Here is a 16284-nt window from a genome sequence, read left to right as displayed (position 1 = left end):
TCTCTTATTCTATTTTCTGAAAGAGTTTGTATAGAGTTGGCATTATTTCTTTCTTAAATATTTGACAGAATTCACCAGTGAAACCATTGGGCTTAGAGCTTGTCTTTGTAGTAAAGTTCTTAATCATAAATTCAATTACTTTAGTGGTTATTGGACTGTTCAGTTTATTTTCTCTTGAATTATCTTTTGTACTTATCTTATAGTAAGGAATATGCCTGTTTCATATACGTTTTCACATTTATTGGCATAAAAAATTATTCATAATATTCTTTTTAGAATCTATTGATTTTATTTTTACCTTTATTATTTCTTTTACCTATTTTGGATTTATTTTCTTCTTTTGATTTCCCACTTTTTTTTTTTTTTTAGAAACTGAGTCTCACTTTATTGCCATTGGTGGGTGCTGTAGTGTCACCGCTCACAGCAACCTCCAGCTCTTGGGCTTAGCCAATTCTCTTGCCTTAGCCTCCCAAGTAGCTGGGACATAGGCACCAGCCAAAACACCTGGCTATTTTTTTTGTTGCAGTTTGGCCGGGGCCACACTGCAGTTTGAACCCGCCACCCTCCGTATATGGGACCAGCACCCTACTCACTGAGCCACAGGTGCCGCCCTGATTTTCCACTTCTTGAGATAGAACTTTAGGTCACTGATTTTAGACCTTTTTTAAACTTACGCACTTAAATCTATAAATTTTCCTGTGAACACTATTTTAGTTGCATTTCACCAATTTGGTATTTTTATCATTCAGCTCAAAATATTGTCTAATTTCCAATATGACTTCTTTGACTTAGTGATTACCTAGAAGTATACTGCTTTATTGCCAAATATGTATGATTTTCCTAAATAGTTTAGTGACCTCTCTATATAAATTCAAACTTAATCTTGTGGTCAAAGAACACACTACAGTTTTAGTACTAAAACTTTAAGGAATCTGCATATCTTTTATTTATTTATTTATTTATTTTTTGAGACAGAGTCTCACCTTGTAGCCCTGGGTACCAAGTTCTGTGGCATCATAGCCCACAGCAACCTCAAACTCTTGGGCTTAAGCGATTCTCTTGACTTAGCCTCCCAAGTAGCTGGGACTAAAGGCGCCCACCACTACGCCTGGCTATTTTTTAGAGACAGGATCTTGCTCTGGCTCAGGTTGGTCTTGAACTCGTGAGCTCAGGCAATCCACCTGCCTCAGTCTCCCAAGTGCTGGGAGTAAGGCGTGAGCCACGACACCCAACCCTGAATCAGCATATCTTGGTGAACTGACCACATGCACTTGAAAAAAAAATATGTTTAATGCAATCAGTATAATCTGGCTTATTGTATCCTCAATGAATCCCCAACAATTAAAAAAAAATATAAAGAAATGTAAAAAAAAGAAAAAGAAAAAAATGTGTTTTCTGGAGTTGTTAGGTGTAATATTCCCTAAATATCAATCAGGTCAAGATAGTTAATAATGTGTATCAGATCCCCTACGCCTAAAATGATTTTTTATTTAGCCAACACAGGCATCAATTGCTGAGACAGGTGTTAAAATCTACTGATGGTGGAATGGATTCCTCCAATTTTTGCTTCATATATTTTGGTGGTCTGTTAATAGGTACAAACATTTATGTATGTTTTATCTTCGGACGAGTTGACCTTATCATAATAAAATATATTTTGTTGGCTCGGCACCTGTAGCTCAGTGGCTAAGGGCGCCAGCCACATACGCTGGCGGGTTCAGCCCAGGCCTACCAAGCAACAATGACAACTCCAACCAAAAAATAGCGGGGAGTTGTGGTTGGTGCCTGAAGTCCCAGCTACTTGGGAGGATGAGGCAAGAAAAGTACTTAAGCCCAAGAGTTGGAGGTTGCTGTGAGCTGTGATGCCATGGCACTCTACCAAGGACGACAAAGTGAGATGTCTCAAAAAAAAAAAAAAAAAAAAAATATATATATATATATATTTTTGTCATTGGTAATATTTTCTCTTGAAATCTATTTCATCTGATATTAATGCAGCCTTTCCACATTCTTTGGTTATAATTTATTATATTTATTTTAAAAATCTATTTTTTTAAAGCCATTTGCTTTTTTAACCTGAATGTCTTTACATTTTATAATTAAAATGTAAAGACATTTTATTTAATTTAATTTACTTTACATTTTATTTAATTTACATTTTATAATTAAAATGTAAAGACATTTTATTTAATTTAATTTACTCTTCAGGACAGAATATAGTTGGTCTTGCTTTTCTTTATTCATTCTAATACTTTATGAATCTTAATAGGGGTACTTAGTCCATCAATATTTAAAATAATTATTAATGCATTTTAGCACTTGCTTACTGTTTGTCCACTCATAAAATTTCCATTCAGTTCTTTTCATATTTTTTATTTCTCTGGCAGATGTTCCATACCTTCATTTATTCCAAGTATATTATTTTCTTTATCTCAGAGCGTAGTTATAATAATTTCTTTAAAGTTTTTGATAGTTCTCACATGTGGGTCACCTTGTGGCTCGCATCTGCTGATTTTCTTTTCCTTTCAGAGTAGATTCCATTTTCTTGGCTCTTTGTAGGCTGAGTAATTTTGGATTGTATTCTAGACATTATAAATATTATATTATACACCTCTAAAAATTCTGATTCCTTCACTATAATCCGGAACGTTTTGACATTTTGTTTTAGTGGGTAATTAACTTGGTTTGCAGACTATCACATCTTGAGCTAGATAGTGGCTCAGATCTCAGACTCTTTCAGACTTAGTTCCTATTTTCACTGTGCCCCCCACATGTGTGGTTTAGAAGTCTGTCATTAATTTTGGGAAATTCTCAGTCATTACTTCAAATATTTCATCTGCTTGCTTTCTTCTCCTTCTGGGATTCCCACTGTACATGTTACAATCTTGAGTAAATGACCCAGTTCTTAGATAATTCTGTTTCCTTTCTTTTTTTTCACTCTCCTTTCTTCTTTGCTTTTCCATTTGGGAAGTTTCCATTGCTGTAACATCAAACTCACTGATTTTTCCCAGCTGTGTCCAGTCTACCAATGAACCTACTAAAGGTTCCTCATTTATTCCTAGCATTTCTTTTAAATTCTTTTTTAGGGTTTTTCCCCTCAGTCTGTATTATCCAGCTATTCTTTCATGTTGTCCATTTTTTCCATTAGAGCCTTAAGCATACTAATCATAGTTATTTTTTAAATTCCTGATTTAATTTCAACATCCCTGCCATATCTGACCTTGTTTCTGATACTTGCCCTGTCACTTCAAATTGTGTTTTTTGCCTTTAGCATACTTTATATAATTTTTGATTCAAAGCTAAGCATGATAAACAGGTAAAAGGAACTAAGGCAAACAGACTTTTAGTGTGGCTAGGAGTTGGCTATATTTACTGTTTCCAGTAGCTGTAGATGTACAGAGGCTAAAACTTTCTCTGGTGTTTTGTTTCCCTTGTTTTTGCATTTTGCTAAAGATTTCTTAAATAAGGTCTGAGACTTGCAGTTCAGATCTTGCAATCCCTGAGGAAAGAAAACATCGTATAGTCCTAAGACAGGTCTCAGTCTTTTATTGAGACTCTGACCTTCCACAGTATTTCTCAGTCCTCTTTCTCTTTCCACCATTCTTAGAAGAGAAAGACGAGAGGAGGTGGAGTTGGGTATATTTCTCCTCCCCTGGGTGGATTGGGCCCTAGTAAAACCCAAGATAGTGAGGCTCTTACATCCCCCTTGAAGGCAGACTGTTGTGAAGGTAAACAGAATGCTCTGGGTGTACTTCTAAATGGCTACTTTTCCTCCCGCCCTGGCAGAAACACTAGGGGCTTTTCTCAGATCTTCACTCTCAGTTTTAGGTGATGTTCTTGGAGAGAGAACTCATACAAGTCTGAGGAAGCCCTTTTAAGAACTGGAGGAGTTTTTAACTCTCAAGCTTATCCAAAGGAGGCTCTAGGCTCTTTGCCAGCTACACTAAATATTTCTATCCTGGTACTGGCTCCCATGGCAGGATTCTGCTCTGGGGCTTCTGTTCTAGTAGCTGTGTTTCACTCTATTAGCCTGGTATCCAGTTTTGGGGGCAATGATTTGTCCCCTGATCTCAATTGTCAGATGGATTTACTAAGAGTTGTTTATTTTCACTTTGTTCAGTTTTGTGCTTGCTGCGAGGACGGGAGTGATGATTTCCATGATGCTTTCAGGCAGAACAAGACTACTTCAGGAGTCAGCCAGAGACATGCTGAGTTCTGATACAGAAGTTTCCACTTCTCTGTTATTGTCTTTTGGGTACTCCCTCCCCACTTATTTTCTGATGGCCCTGATTCCTCTGGCCAGAAAGAAGCCTTTGTTTTATCAGAGTTGTCTTTAGGGGTAGAGCCACAGAAAAACAGAAAACTCACTCTGTGTGTTGGTTACTTGCTCCAAATTTTGTGTGTTGGTTACTTGCTCCAAATTTTGACTCCCCTCCAAAGTCTGTTTGCATTTGGTCAGTCTGGAGAACAATCATGCTGTTGTTTTTGTATACTGTCCAGAGTTCACAGTTGTTATTGGTAGAAGGACCACTTGGTTAGGAGTTCACACTTTCACACCGTAAGTGGAACTTGACTTTCTATTGAAGGAGAAAAGGACTAACATTTGTTCTCCTACCTTGTTTCTGGAGCTTTACATTCATTATATCATTTAAGGTTTAGAATGATACTTAGGTTCAGAGATTAAACAAATTGCTCAAGGTCACAGGATGTAAGTGTTAAAACCTAATTGAGTCCCAGTGCTGTCAAACTTTAAAACTATTCTTTTTTTCTACTACATTATCTGGCATCCCTAAGGAATGAATAACTGTTTGGTAAGGATAAGGTTTATAAAATATAAAATAAGGCAGATTCCAAACAATATCTACTAGGAAACTAGTAACACATTGTAGGGGGTAAAAGATGCTGAGAAGACATCTAAACGTATTCATCATTCATAACTTTGAGATTAACTTTAGTCACATCAAGATCTAATGACAATAAAATGGGAATTTTGATTGAGAGTAAAGATTGGAGCAGATAGACTCCAACATGGAAACATCTGAGTAGCTTGGTACAGAATGGCTAGAAGATTTTTGAAAATACAAATCAGAGCACAGAGGCACAACACACTAAAATTCCTGATAAGAGAATTTGTCTTATTCATCTTTGTATGTCCCTCAGGGACTAGCACAATGACAAGTACACACAGTGCATTAAACATATTGAAAATTAACAGTTTAAATACTTCCATATAAATAATGACAAGGGCCTCATTTGTTTTTCCGCAGAAATACTGTATGTACAACATCTGGCATAAGTAAGGTCCTGAATAAATATTAATTCCTTTCTCTTCATTTGCTTTAGAGGACTTAAACTCCAGCAGAAGCCAGCAAAATGATGCCTAACTAGTTTAAAATGCTGAAACCTGCAGATCATTTTGGTTCAGGTAACAGAATATCTTTTTATTCCATTGAATTCAACCTAGTATTTAATCACCACATACTTGATTTTGTCATTAAATTTTAAATAAACAAAAGACATGATCAAAATCAAATTCAGAGTCACTTTACTTTCCAGTATCATTGCCAAGGAAATAATATACAGGCAACAGAAAAGGGTATTCATACTACTCGTAAAAGCACATCCTGAGGAGAATCTCATCATAAGAGAAACACCTATTCCCATGTCAATGATAAATCACTACTCAGAGGAGAGCAGGACATAGGAAAAGGCAGATCTCACTCAGCAAGACAGTAGAGAACAAGGTAACATATTCAACTTGCTCCAAGACTCTTTTTAGGTACAAGAATCCAACTGGTTTGGTTCCATCCTAAGCTTTTATTTCTTGGATCAAGGTGAATAGAAAGTTTCACAGACTTTTACAAATTTCTACTTAGGTTTGGTAGAAAGGGTTATTATTAACTAAGAGTTGACTGTTACCTTACTCTTTTCCATCAAGAGAATAGTCTAGTAGAGATACCATCTCATGGCCCAAAATTCTTCCATTTCAATACCACAGACAAAGAAAGCTAGCTTTGGGCAACTAGGATACACAGCATACTGTAATCCCTTGTGTCAGGATAGAGCTTTAAGTGGCTTATTCTACTTTAGTCTTTATTCTTAGGACTTGGCAGATAAAAGTCCTGCTTAATCTAATTTATTAAGCATAAAGAAAAATTTCCTATAATTATTTGTTATATGTACTGATAGCTAAGAATTACTGCTCTAGTATATATCCTGCTTAAATGATGAGAGAAACCTGTATGCAGTAAGATGAAAAGTAGTTAAAATATCCAATTTGCCAAAGAAAGCTTTTCAAAAAGGGAGTCATTATGTAAAATTAGTGTATCTGTAACAGTCTTTCAGGGTAACACCTGGGGATTAAAAGTAAGGTTTTTAAGAGGATAGAAATGGCATCATTTTGATTCTTTCAGATGGGCTCTTCTTAAATTTTATTTAAACAAATCAACTCAAGGGTAATTTATCAAGGAAGAGTGGTCACATTAATGAATTCTATTATTTTTTATTTTTTTTTTTTGTAGAGATAAGAGTCTCACTTTGTCACCCTCGGTAGAGTCACAGCTCACAACAAACTCCAGCTCTTGGGCTTAGGAGATTCTCTTGCCTCACCCTCCCAAGTAGCTGGGACTACAGGGGCCCGCCACAATGCCCAGCTTGAATTCTATTATCTTAAAGATAATATCCGAATATTATTCAAGAGGTGACTTTTTTTTTTTTTTTTTTTTTTTTAAAAAGATGGGGTTGGAATGCAGTGGTGTGAATCATAGCTCACTGCAGCCTTGAATTCCTGGGCTCAAGTGATCCTCCTCCCTCAAGCTCTCACACAGCTGGGTATATAGGCAAACATTACCAAACTCAGATAATTTTTCGTATTTTCTGTAGAGATGGGATCTTGCCATATTGCCCAGGCTGGTCTCATGCTTCTGGCCTCAGCCTACCAAAGTGCTGATTACAATTGTGAGCCACTGGAGCCCAGTTAAAAGGTTAACTATTAAGCTTTGCATCTTGAGCTATAGGTAACAAATCTCAATGCTTCTATTTTCTTTTGTTTTACAGATTATGGGGGAAAATGAATAAGAGACTAGAAAGTGAAAGTAAGTTACAGTGGACCAAATGTTTCTTACACCCTGTCCAGAGGTGACATGTAAATTCAAGTATCAATTTAGAAAACTGTCATTCAAGGCCAGGCGCGGTGGCTCATGCCTGTAATCCTACCACTCTGGGAGGTCAAGGTGGGTGGAATGCCTGAGCTCACAGGTTCAGACCAGCCTGAGCCAGAGTGAGACCTCATCTCTAAAAACAGCCAGGCGTTGTGGCAGGCGCTTGTAGTCTCAGCTACTTGGGAGGCTGAGACAAGAGAATCGCCTGAGCCCAAGAGTTTGAGGTTGCTGTGAGCTGTGATGTCACAGCACTCTACCTGGGGCAACAAAACGAGACTCTGTCTCAAAAAAAAAGAAGAAGAAGAAATAGAAAACTGTATCCAAAAAACAAATGTATCAAATGATAAATTTAATACAGGGTCACAGTTTCTTATTTGAAAGCATCAGGACAATAATGTGTTTCAAAAACTAAGAGATTCAATACTCTAGAAAGGTAGTAATAACCTTGGCAGGATATAGGGGCAGTACACACATCTTGAAATCAAACACATTGATATTTTGGCCATGAAAGGTATAAATATTTATACCAGCAGACTAAACAAATTCATTTCAGTTCTTATTAGGTGTTTATATTTTGAAATTATGGAAAATCTAATTCTGGGGCTATAAAAACATTAATATAAACTATGAACAAAATTTATATAAGCAAAAGATATGTAAGCAAAAAAAATTTTTAAATTACCCATGATCCTAGATAAACAGGCAAAAGGGGTTCTTTCCTCTGTTGCAGGAAAAAAATGGCCATCAAAGCAAACACATAAGGTGGCAGCCCTCCTTCTTCAGGGCGATCTATACTGCAAAGCTACAAATAAGAGAAAAAAAAGGAGAAGCATTCTTTTTGTACCAACTTTGCATTTACACAGTTTGGCCTATAACTTCATTCTCATGTATCACATGATTTATGGTGATTCCTCAGAATACAATAGCAGAGTGACAAAATATACAATTTCCTTAAACTTAAGCAAAAACCAAATACTGTGATTTTAAGTGACAGTTTCAATTTCAAATACTTAAACCTCTTAATCATACTTACTCCCAGACGGTCCTAAAATATTTGCTATTTCATTTTTTTTTTATCCACAGTAAATCGATTCACTTAAACACACATTTATGAATTAAAAATGACAATTTAGTTCCAAGTGCAAGCTAGTTGGACTTCCTAACCCATAGCCTCGCAAATGCATGCTTTGGTCACAGAGGTCATTTGGGAAGTGAATGTGGGCAAACTAATTAGCACTAACAGAAATAAAAACTAAAAAAGGGTATGTTCTACTTAGTGATGAAGCAGGAAGTAGTTTTCAATGGATGACATATTGTAATTTTCATTCACCTAGCGAAGAATGGGGTATCTTCTGTTCATCCTGGATCCCAGAAACAGGAACTAGTATCTGAATCAGTAAAGCTTTTGCTTAAGTACATACACAGAATATCAACTTTATAATCATGATTTTACCTTACATTTTGAGAGAATGTTAAATGCTCCACTGTTTATTAGAGCATTCCAATTAGAATACTATATATAAAACATGATGGAAATGTGAGCAAGACCAAATAGTGTCTTTCAATTTTTTGGAGTCTCAGTATGTTATTGGAAACAAAATGAGAAGCTTTATCTTATCAAAGTTTCCTATGCCTAAGAATCACCTTGCTAAACTAGTTAAAATACAAATTCCTGGACAGATCTTGTGAGATTTGACCCACAACTCAGATTTTTTAATAAGCACCATAAATCATTTTGCTCTTTTTAGCAATAGTGTTAAAGCAAAATAAAAACAGTGAATTTCCCTTCTGTACACATTAATGTTTCTGTTCCAATATTCAAATGCCTTCTCTTTTCATGTCTATACATGTGCATCTGAATGCTTGAGATTAAATTAACTGAGTAAAAATCAAAACATACTGCTTATGCATACATAGAAAAAGTATTCATGCATTTAAAGAACTCAGACTTACCTTTGCCCAGTACCTAAATGCAATGACCAAAGCAACCAGCTTTGGTTCCAGTTTTCCAAGGGCAGTTAAATGCTTTGTTGTCAGATAAGCATTTTCATTTCCTGCACTCACTTTACAAAGAAGACCACTGGTAGGGGTAAGAGGTAAGGAGGGGAAGGAGAAAGAAAACAAGTGTTATATGGGTCTCAAGTATCTTTTACACCAACAGCTGATTTATATGGATAATAAATAAAAATTCACTAAATCTCTGCAGGTCATTTAAGAAACTGGATTATCAAAAAAAGATATAATAGCTATTTTCTGAGTAAATTTTATTTTTTTGAATTAGAACTTCATATTTTCAAATATTAAAACTATTTATGGGGGAGTAATGCAAATAAGTAAAATATTATGAAATGTTTCAAATGGGGAGCATGATTTGTCTTTGAAATAATAAAAGTGTTTTCTCAAGAGTCAAAGGAATTTGCTTAAAGAAGAATCAGTACAGCCTACAAACTACTCTTTAGTGATAGCAATGCTTTTAGATGGAAGGAGAGATACATGGCTGAGTAAATTCACACTATTACTCAGAGCTGCCACAAATGCTGTTAAAAGGGATGGCAAATTCAAGATGTCCCAAATGTCGCCATACCTGGATACACAGGGAAAATGAGAAATTGTAGCTAAATATACCTTCGTTTACAAAATATTCATTATAAAAACATACAAAATATTTCTCTAGGTGTTGACATATAAATATTAAAAATACAAAATATAATATAAATTATGAGTTTGTTAATTTTCCGAGGTATGGCTACCTTTGGGATACCCCGTTTAAGGTAACTAGAACAAGTAACCATTTGATAAGGTTGTTTTTCACCTAGTTGATCTGTTGTCAAAATGTTTTGTTTTTCTATTAAGTAATCTTATTCTATTAAAATAAAAGATTTGCCCCTCTTGCATTAAATGCCAAAAGTATAGGGAGAATGCTAGTGGGAAGTATGTCTGACAACTATATAACAAGTTTATAATTCTAGAAACTGGACATTAAGATTTAGTAAAGTACTTGTGCTTTTGCAAGTTGTTAATAAATATGCAGCTTAAAGAAAGAGACCTTTGCTTTTCTCTGCACACCACCACTGGCACCCTGGCATGGAAATCTGCATCAACATCAATAAAAGAGTCTAAAGAAAGGAGAAAAAATAAATTAAGGTTAATTAAAGCTTTGGTTAAAAGCAGAACCAGATAAAGTACAATTATCAGTTACAACTTATCAGTTTAGTCTTTTGAAAGGCCACTATTAAATAAAGCTCTGAAATGACTTAAAAGGAAAAAAAAATTACATTCAAAAATCAAGTAAACAGATTTAATTTAGAATCTTTATTTTGCAAAGCTAATATGAAATTAGAAGTGACTATATTTTTGGATCAGAACATTTAAATGTTTTGTGGGTAACATAATTAGAAATATGGATAAGACATTAAAAAACAAAATTGCTACAAAGGCTACAAAAATGTTCAGTGTCAAAATATGTATTGATTGAAGTAAAAAAAAAAAAATGTTAAAATGCTTTATTCAACCAAAACAAGAAGCATGGGGCTGATTAATCTAAGGGATGAGGCAGTTTGATGAGGGCCATGTAAAGCACAAAAAGGTATAAAGCCCCAAGTTGGACATTATACTAGACAACTGATAAACCTAAATGGGAACAACTCAGTGGATTTATTAATCAGGGTATTTACCATTAGTCAGGGTATTATCATTTATACCTATTTACCATTTGTAAAATATTAATTTTAATCACGGAATAAATCAGAGTACTCTTTAGTTTTACCCTAAAGAGTAAATTTTACATATTTTGCCTTTCTTAGTCTTATCTAGAACTCTTTTAATCTTTATAAATAGTGATGTTATCAACAAGCTAAAAGCTTTATTTACAAAATGGCTATTCTGCATAGAGCTACTAACAGGACTCTACCTGGTTAATAATTCATGGGCATTAGCTTTGGTTTTTTCCTTTGGAGAATATCCATATAAGTAATTTTTAAAATATCATTTCCTATCTTTAACTTTGAAAAAGAAGATATATCCAAATTATAGACAAAAGAAAAATTTTAAAATGTGGAATTTGGCCTTACCACTGTTCTTTAAACATTCTTGAACAAGTAAGAGGACATCTGGCTGAGACATCTAGGAAATAAACCAATGAATACATGAAATAATCCCTAAGTATTTTTGTTTCACTGATGTAATATAGACATCTGAAGTTCCCCAAATTGTTTTCCAAGTTAGAAATGGATATTGCTACCAGAATAAAGAAATTAACATTATGCTGTGTGCGCATGTCAATCAAAGACAGGCAGATGAGCACCAAATGAGGATGAGCATGGGCAAAAAAAACCTACTACACAGTAAACTACTATTAAGTAATTGAGATAATTTTCTCTCAGCAAATCTTGATGTTTATGAAACTGCTAACAATATCACCTCTCACTCTGCAATACGATTATAACAGACAGCTTACCAGTCCCAGCTTCAGTGTGGCCTTTCTATAGTCCTTGTTCCACATCGGAACCAGAACCATATAAAATCATAAACCAGACCCTTAAAACACTTAATGACATCTGACTGCTCTTAGATCATAATAAAATTTTCTACTATGGCCTACACAATCCTGCATGTGGGGCCCCAGCCTATCTCCCCATCCTAATCTCATATTCTTATTCTTGATCTATTCACTACATCTATACGTTTCTTTGAGCACCGTGAATATGCCAAGCTCCTTATTGATTTAGTGTGTTTGTAAATACTGTTCCCCGCCAACTCCTTTTCATCTTTTAGAGCGCAGATGAAATGTTCTCTTCAAAGATGCCTTCATGGCTGTTATATTTCTGAACAGTCCTTGTTTTCTACCACTGAACCTTCTTTATCTGCACAGCTCTCATAATAATCAATTATATGGGTAATTACTTATTTCCTTCACTAGATATGAGTTTCATGAAAGAGGAACCATTTCTGTTTTGTCCATTATAATCTAGTATAATGCTTGTCATAAAAAAGGATTTAGTGAATATTTGCTAAATGAATGAATAACAGATCAAAATAATTGCTATGGCTGGTAAAGCACTGATCAGAAGTTAAGGTTAAAAGAACAGCAAAGATACATAGGTTAGCTGACCGGGTATCTATACTAGTTAGGTATGGCAAGGAATGAAAGGTTGTGAAACAGAACACCAGAACTGGGACCCGAGAATCTGGATTTTTAATAAGCACCTCAAGTGACAGCACATAGACCATTTGGAAACTAACCTGTTGGCACCATCAGTGGAAAAATGAATAATCTACTAAAGTGCCTTCCAGTTTTTCTTTTTTGTTTGTTATTTGTTTTAGAGGTAGGGGTCTCAATATGCTACCCAAGCTGGACTGCACTGGCTAATCACAAGCATGATCATAGCTCACTACAGCTTCAATCTTCTGGGCTCACGTGATCCTCCTGTCTCAGCTCCAGAGAAGCTAGAACTCCAGGTATGTGCCAGATTCAAAATTCTGACTCATTAATTTCTTTTTGAATCACGTTTAAACCAGAAATCCAGACTAGGTGTGGTTCTGTAAAACCTTAATTATTTTCACAAAATAAGTGTATTTAAAAAAAGGAAACTCAGGAGCTAATTAAGCTTTCAAATCACAAATATTTATGTATCTGTACTGTTTAAAATCTTCTTTTCCTGCTTTTGGAAAGTTGATTTTACTAAGAGAATTTAGTTTTTTTAAGTTAATAGAATGTAAATATACCCATTAGAATCACATCATTAAAAAAACAGTGTTGTAAGTATAAAAGATCTATAGAGTAAAACAAGTATGAAAACCTGTAAAATATTTTTTAAAATGCTCTGAAACCAAAGGGCAGGACATAAAAATGGAAATTTTTTTTGGGGGGGGGAACTGCCAACATTACACTTAAAGTATCTTTAAACATCTAAAATACATTCATATGCAGTTCCCATTTAGAAGAATTTCCACACCACTCTGAAAATCCCAACATTTCATTTTGTACTTACAATGGCTGGAAATTGAATGTCAATGTTTACATCCGAATTTTTGAAACCCAAACTGCTACAGGATGACCCATATAATCTTAGAGAACAATCTAAAAAAATAAATAAAAGTCATAAATGAAGTAAAATATGTCAAAACTTAGAACACTGTTATTTTAAAAACAGAGCCATCAATTAAAATTATGCATAGTAATTATAGCCCAGCCCTGGCTGTGGCCTGAAGCTGGGAGTGTAGCCAGCTCACTCAGGAGACAGAGTTACAGCTCCATGCCCTTGCTCTCCTGTCCCTACTGCTCACTGGCCTGCCTGCCACTATGAATGAGTAAATAAATAAATATGCACAAAAGCAAAACTGTATTCAAGTCTGGCATAAACAAAGGACAAGAATAAGTGGCTCTTCATTCTTCTCTTAATTGTATTAAATAGGGAAAACTGTATGCATTCTCTGTGGTTTAGCTTAACATCCATTCATTTCATGCTAGTTATAAAATGGATAAAATTCCTGTATTATCATGATCCCATTTTGTGCAGAAAACAGTATTTGAACTAATTTTTAAAATGTGAAAAATGATGCTCTTGTTTTACATTTATAACCCAATGCAAAAGTTAATGCAAACATTTCTTTTCACCTTCTGGAAAGCAGACATTGGTATAATTTACTCTAAAGTAGGTGTTTAAGTAAAATGGTAACAAAAAAATCTTTGAACATGAAGTTGTTTTTTAATTTGAAATCACTCGTTATATTATGAATAAAAGCACTTAATAATACCTTTAGAAAACTTTCAAAAATAATTACAATATCACTGACATAATTTAAAATGGTAGGCAGCAAACACTTCCTATTCAAAGGAAGTCATGTGTGTATTGTGTACCACCAATACTTTTGACATTTACCTTTAAAATTTTACTACGTTGTAGTAAAAATATTATCCTTTATCATCAGAGCTTTTTATTTGAGGTTTGCTAATTTGAATGATTTGAGTTTTAATAGTTTTTCATAACAAAGTACATTCAATTCTGTACAGAATTCTATAGCAAAAATCATCAAAATCACAACTGACTTTTCAGGATATACCTATAAAACGGTATGAGTAGCTTCTCTCCCTTTATGGAAGTATGTATGTTGCAATTACATATGTAATTTTTTTTTTTTTTCCTTTAAACAGACAGGTTTCACTCTATCTCCCAGGCTGGTGTGTAGGGGAGCAATCATGGGTTACTATAAACTTGAATTCCTGCACTCCAGTGATTCTCTCACCTCAGCCTCCCAAATGGCTAGGACTGCAGGCATGCATTACCATACTCAGCTAACTTTAAAATTTTTGTGGATACAGGGTCTTGCTACATTGCCCAGGCTGGTCTCAAACTCCTGGCCTCAAGCAATCCTTCCACCTTGACCTCTCAAAGTGCTGGGATTACACGTGTGAGCCACTATATGGCAATCAACCCATATGATCTTTCAGTAAAACAAATATGATAGAATTCTCTGTAAGCTGACCACTCCAGGGACTGTAACAAACTCTTCAACATACTGAGGTGAACATATGGAAGCAGCACTACTGTACTGATATGCACATGTGGTACATGTTCTAGGTAAATCAGGTCAATTTCAGGAGGTGGTCAATATAGGGAGATGTCAACTATGAAGTTCTACTGCAGTTCTATAGCTTATAAGGTGGTAAATTTAAATAATGATTCCACTACTAGTTGTGGATAGGAATTACCTGTAGTAATTTTCTGGAAGTACTTGTTCTTAGGTCACAGATAATTCTGATGCACAGCAAGGATTAAGAATGATTAACCTACTCCCATCATTTACCTAAATAAGAATAACAGGGTGTATGTGTGGGTGTGCACGCATGGGCATGCACAAGGACAGGGTTTGTTGCTGTCAAGAACTGACAGCAGCTGTGTCAAGCATTTACCATACCTGGCCTCAAATTTTCATTAATAACATATTCCAAATATTGTCCTCCCCACCCCCTCAAGCCAAGAATCTAAAATTAAAAATAGGCAGCAGACATAACTTGGAAAATCAATTCAATAGTACACAAAATCCATTAACAAATTACTTACAAACTAGTTTACTAAGCTCATTTTAAATGTGTTTGGTTAAATAAAACCTTTTTTTATTTTCTTTAATTTTTTTTGTAGAGACAGAGTCTTACTTTATCACTCTCGGTAGAGTGCCCTGGTGTCACACAGCTCATAGCAACCTCCAACTCCTGGGCTTAGGCGATTCTCTTGCCTCAGCCTCCTGAGTAGTTGGGACTACAGGTGCCCGCCACAACGCTCGGCTATTTTTTTGTTGCAGTTTGGCTGGGGCCAAGTTTGAACCCGCCACCCTTGGTACATGGGGCCGGCGCCCTCCCTACTGAGCCACCGGCACTGCTCCATAAAACTCCTTTTTGACACCAACAACCTAAAAATAATTTCAGGATACTTCCCTTGATTTTGTAACTCAAAATACTGGGCTGATTAGATGGGGAGAACGGTAAACAAGTAAACAAATGCAGGTTGTCTATTTTAAATTCCACATAAACTTAATGGCCACCCTGTATATATACAAGAGTCCCATAGTGCTCTGATAATGAGACATTCAACTAAAAAGTTCATACACACAATGAAGTTTATAATGAAAACAGGTTCATAATGACAACACATGTTAAAAGTCTTTGTTACAGTGCGGGAAGCCAGGAAAAACAAAAACCAAAAATACAAAAACCAAGAGCTTCAGGACATGGCAAATGAAATTGTACCACATATTAGGCAAAAATTATGACTGGAAGGAAAAATGAATAAAGCTAAATAGAAAATTCTAGAAAATACCTGGTAACTTGTGTTGGAACACATTTTCCATGACATGTTTAATTTCTAGCCTCTGTCTTAAGTTCTCATTGTGCAAGCCAAACTCCTGAACCACTCTGTCGATAGCAATGCCAATAGCATTTATCTGGGAGGGTGTTGGTGGGGGTAGCGTAGTGAGCAATTCTTCTTCCTGCTTCTCCTTTTAAGATCAAAAGTTGAGATTGAAAATGGCTTAAACACAGTTTTAACCTACCATTCACTAAGACAGCACTCTACAAAATTTTCTAGAATCTTTTTCTTAGTTCCACTTTTCATCTTAGCTGTGTTAG

The 16284-nt window shown here is 35.3% G+C and overlaps 1 protein-coding gene across 4 annotated transcripts in view; it reads right to left on the bottom strand.

Annotated features, from left to right (window-relative positions):
- The window catches only part of TUT7 (terminal uridylyl transferase 7), an 83955-nt gene that overhangs the window by 56836 nt on the left and 10835 nt on the right, over positions 1-16284 (bottom strand). For all 4 annotated transcript variants that reach the window (XM_053577514.1, XM_053577507.1, XM_053577489.1 and 1 more), the window contains exons 5-10: positions 15977-16154; positions 13151-13239; positions 11231-11282; positions 10207-10276; positions 9114-9240; positions 7843-7962 (exon numbers count right to left, since the gene is read on the bottom strand). In XM_053577514.1, the coding sequence (XP_053433489.1) occupies positions 7843-7962; positions 9114-9240; positions 10207-10276; positions 11231-11282; positions 13151-13239; positions 15977-16154 (636 nt within the window). The remainder of the gene's footprint in view (positions 1-7842; positions 7963-9113; positions 9241-10206; positions 10277-11230; positions 11283-13150; positions 13240-15976; positions 16155-16284) is intronic.

This window comes from Nycticebus coucang, chromosome 2, assembly GCF_027406575.1.
Source record: "Nycticebus coucang isolate mNycCou1 chromosome 2, mNycCou1.pri, whole genome shotgun sequence".
In the NCBI taxonomy this organism is placed as follows: Eukaryota; Metazoa; Chordata; class Mammalia; order Primates; family Lorisidae; genus Nycticebus; species Nycticebus coucang.
The sequence above is the reverse complement of the archived record's forward strand: the minus strand, read 5'-3'. Positions and strand labels throughout refer to the sequence as shown.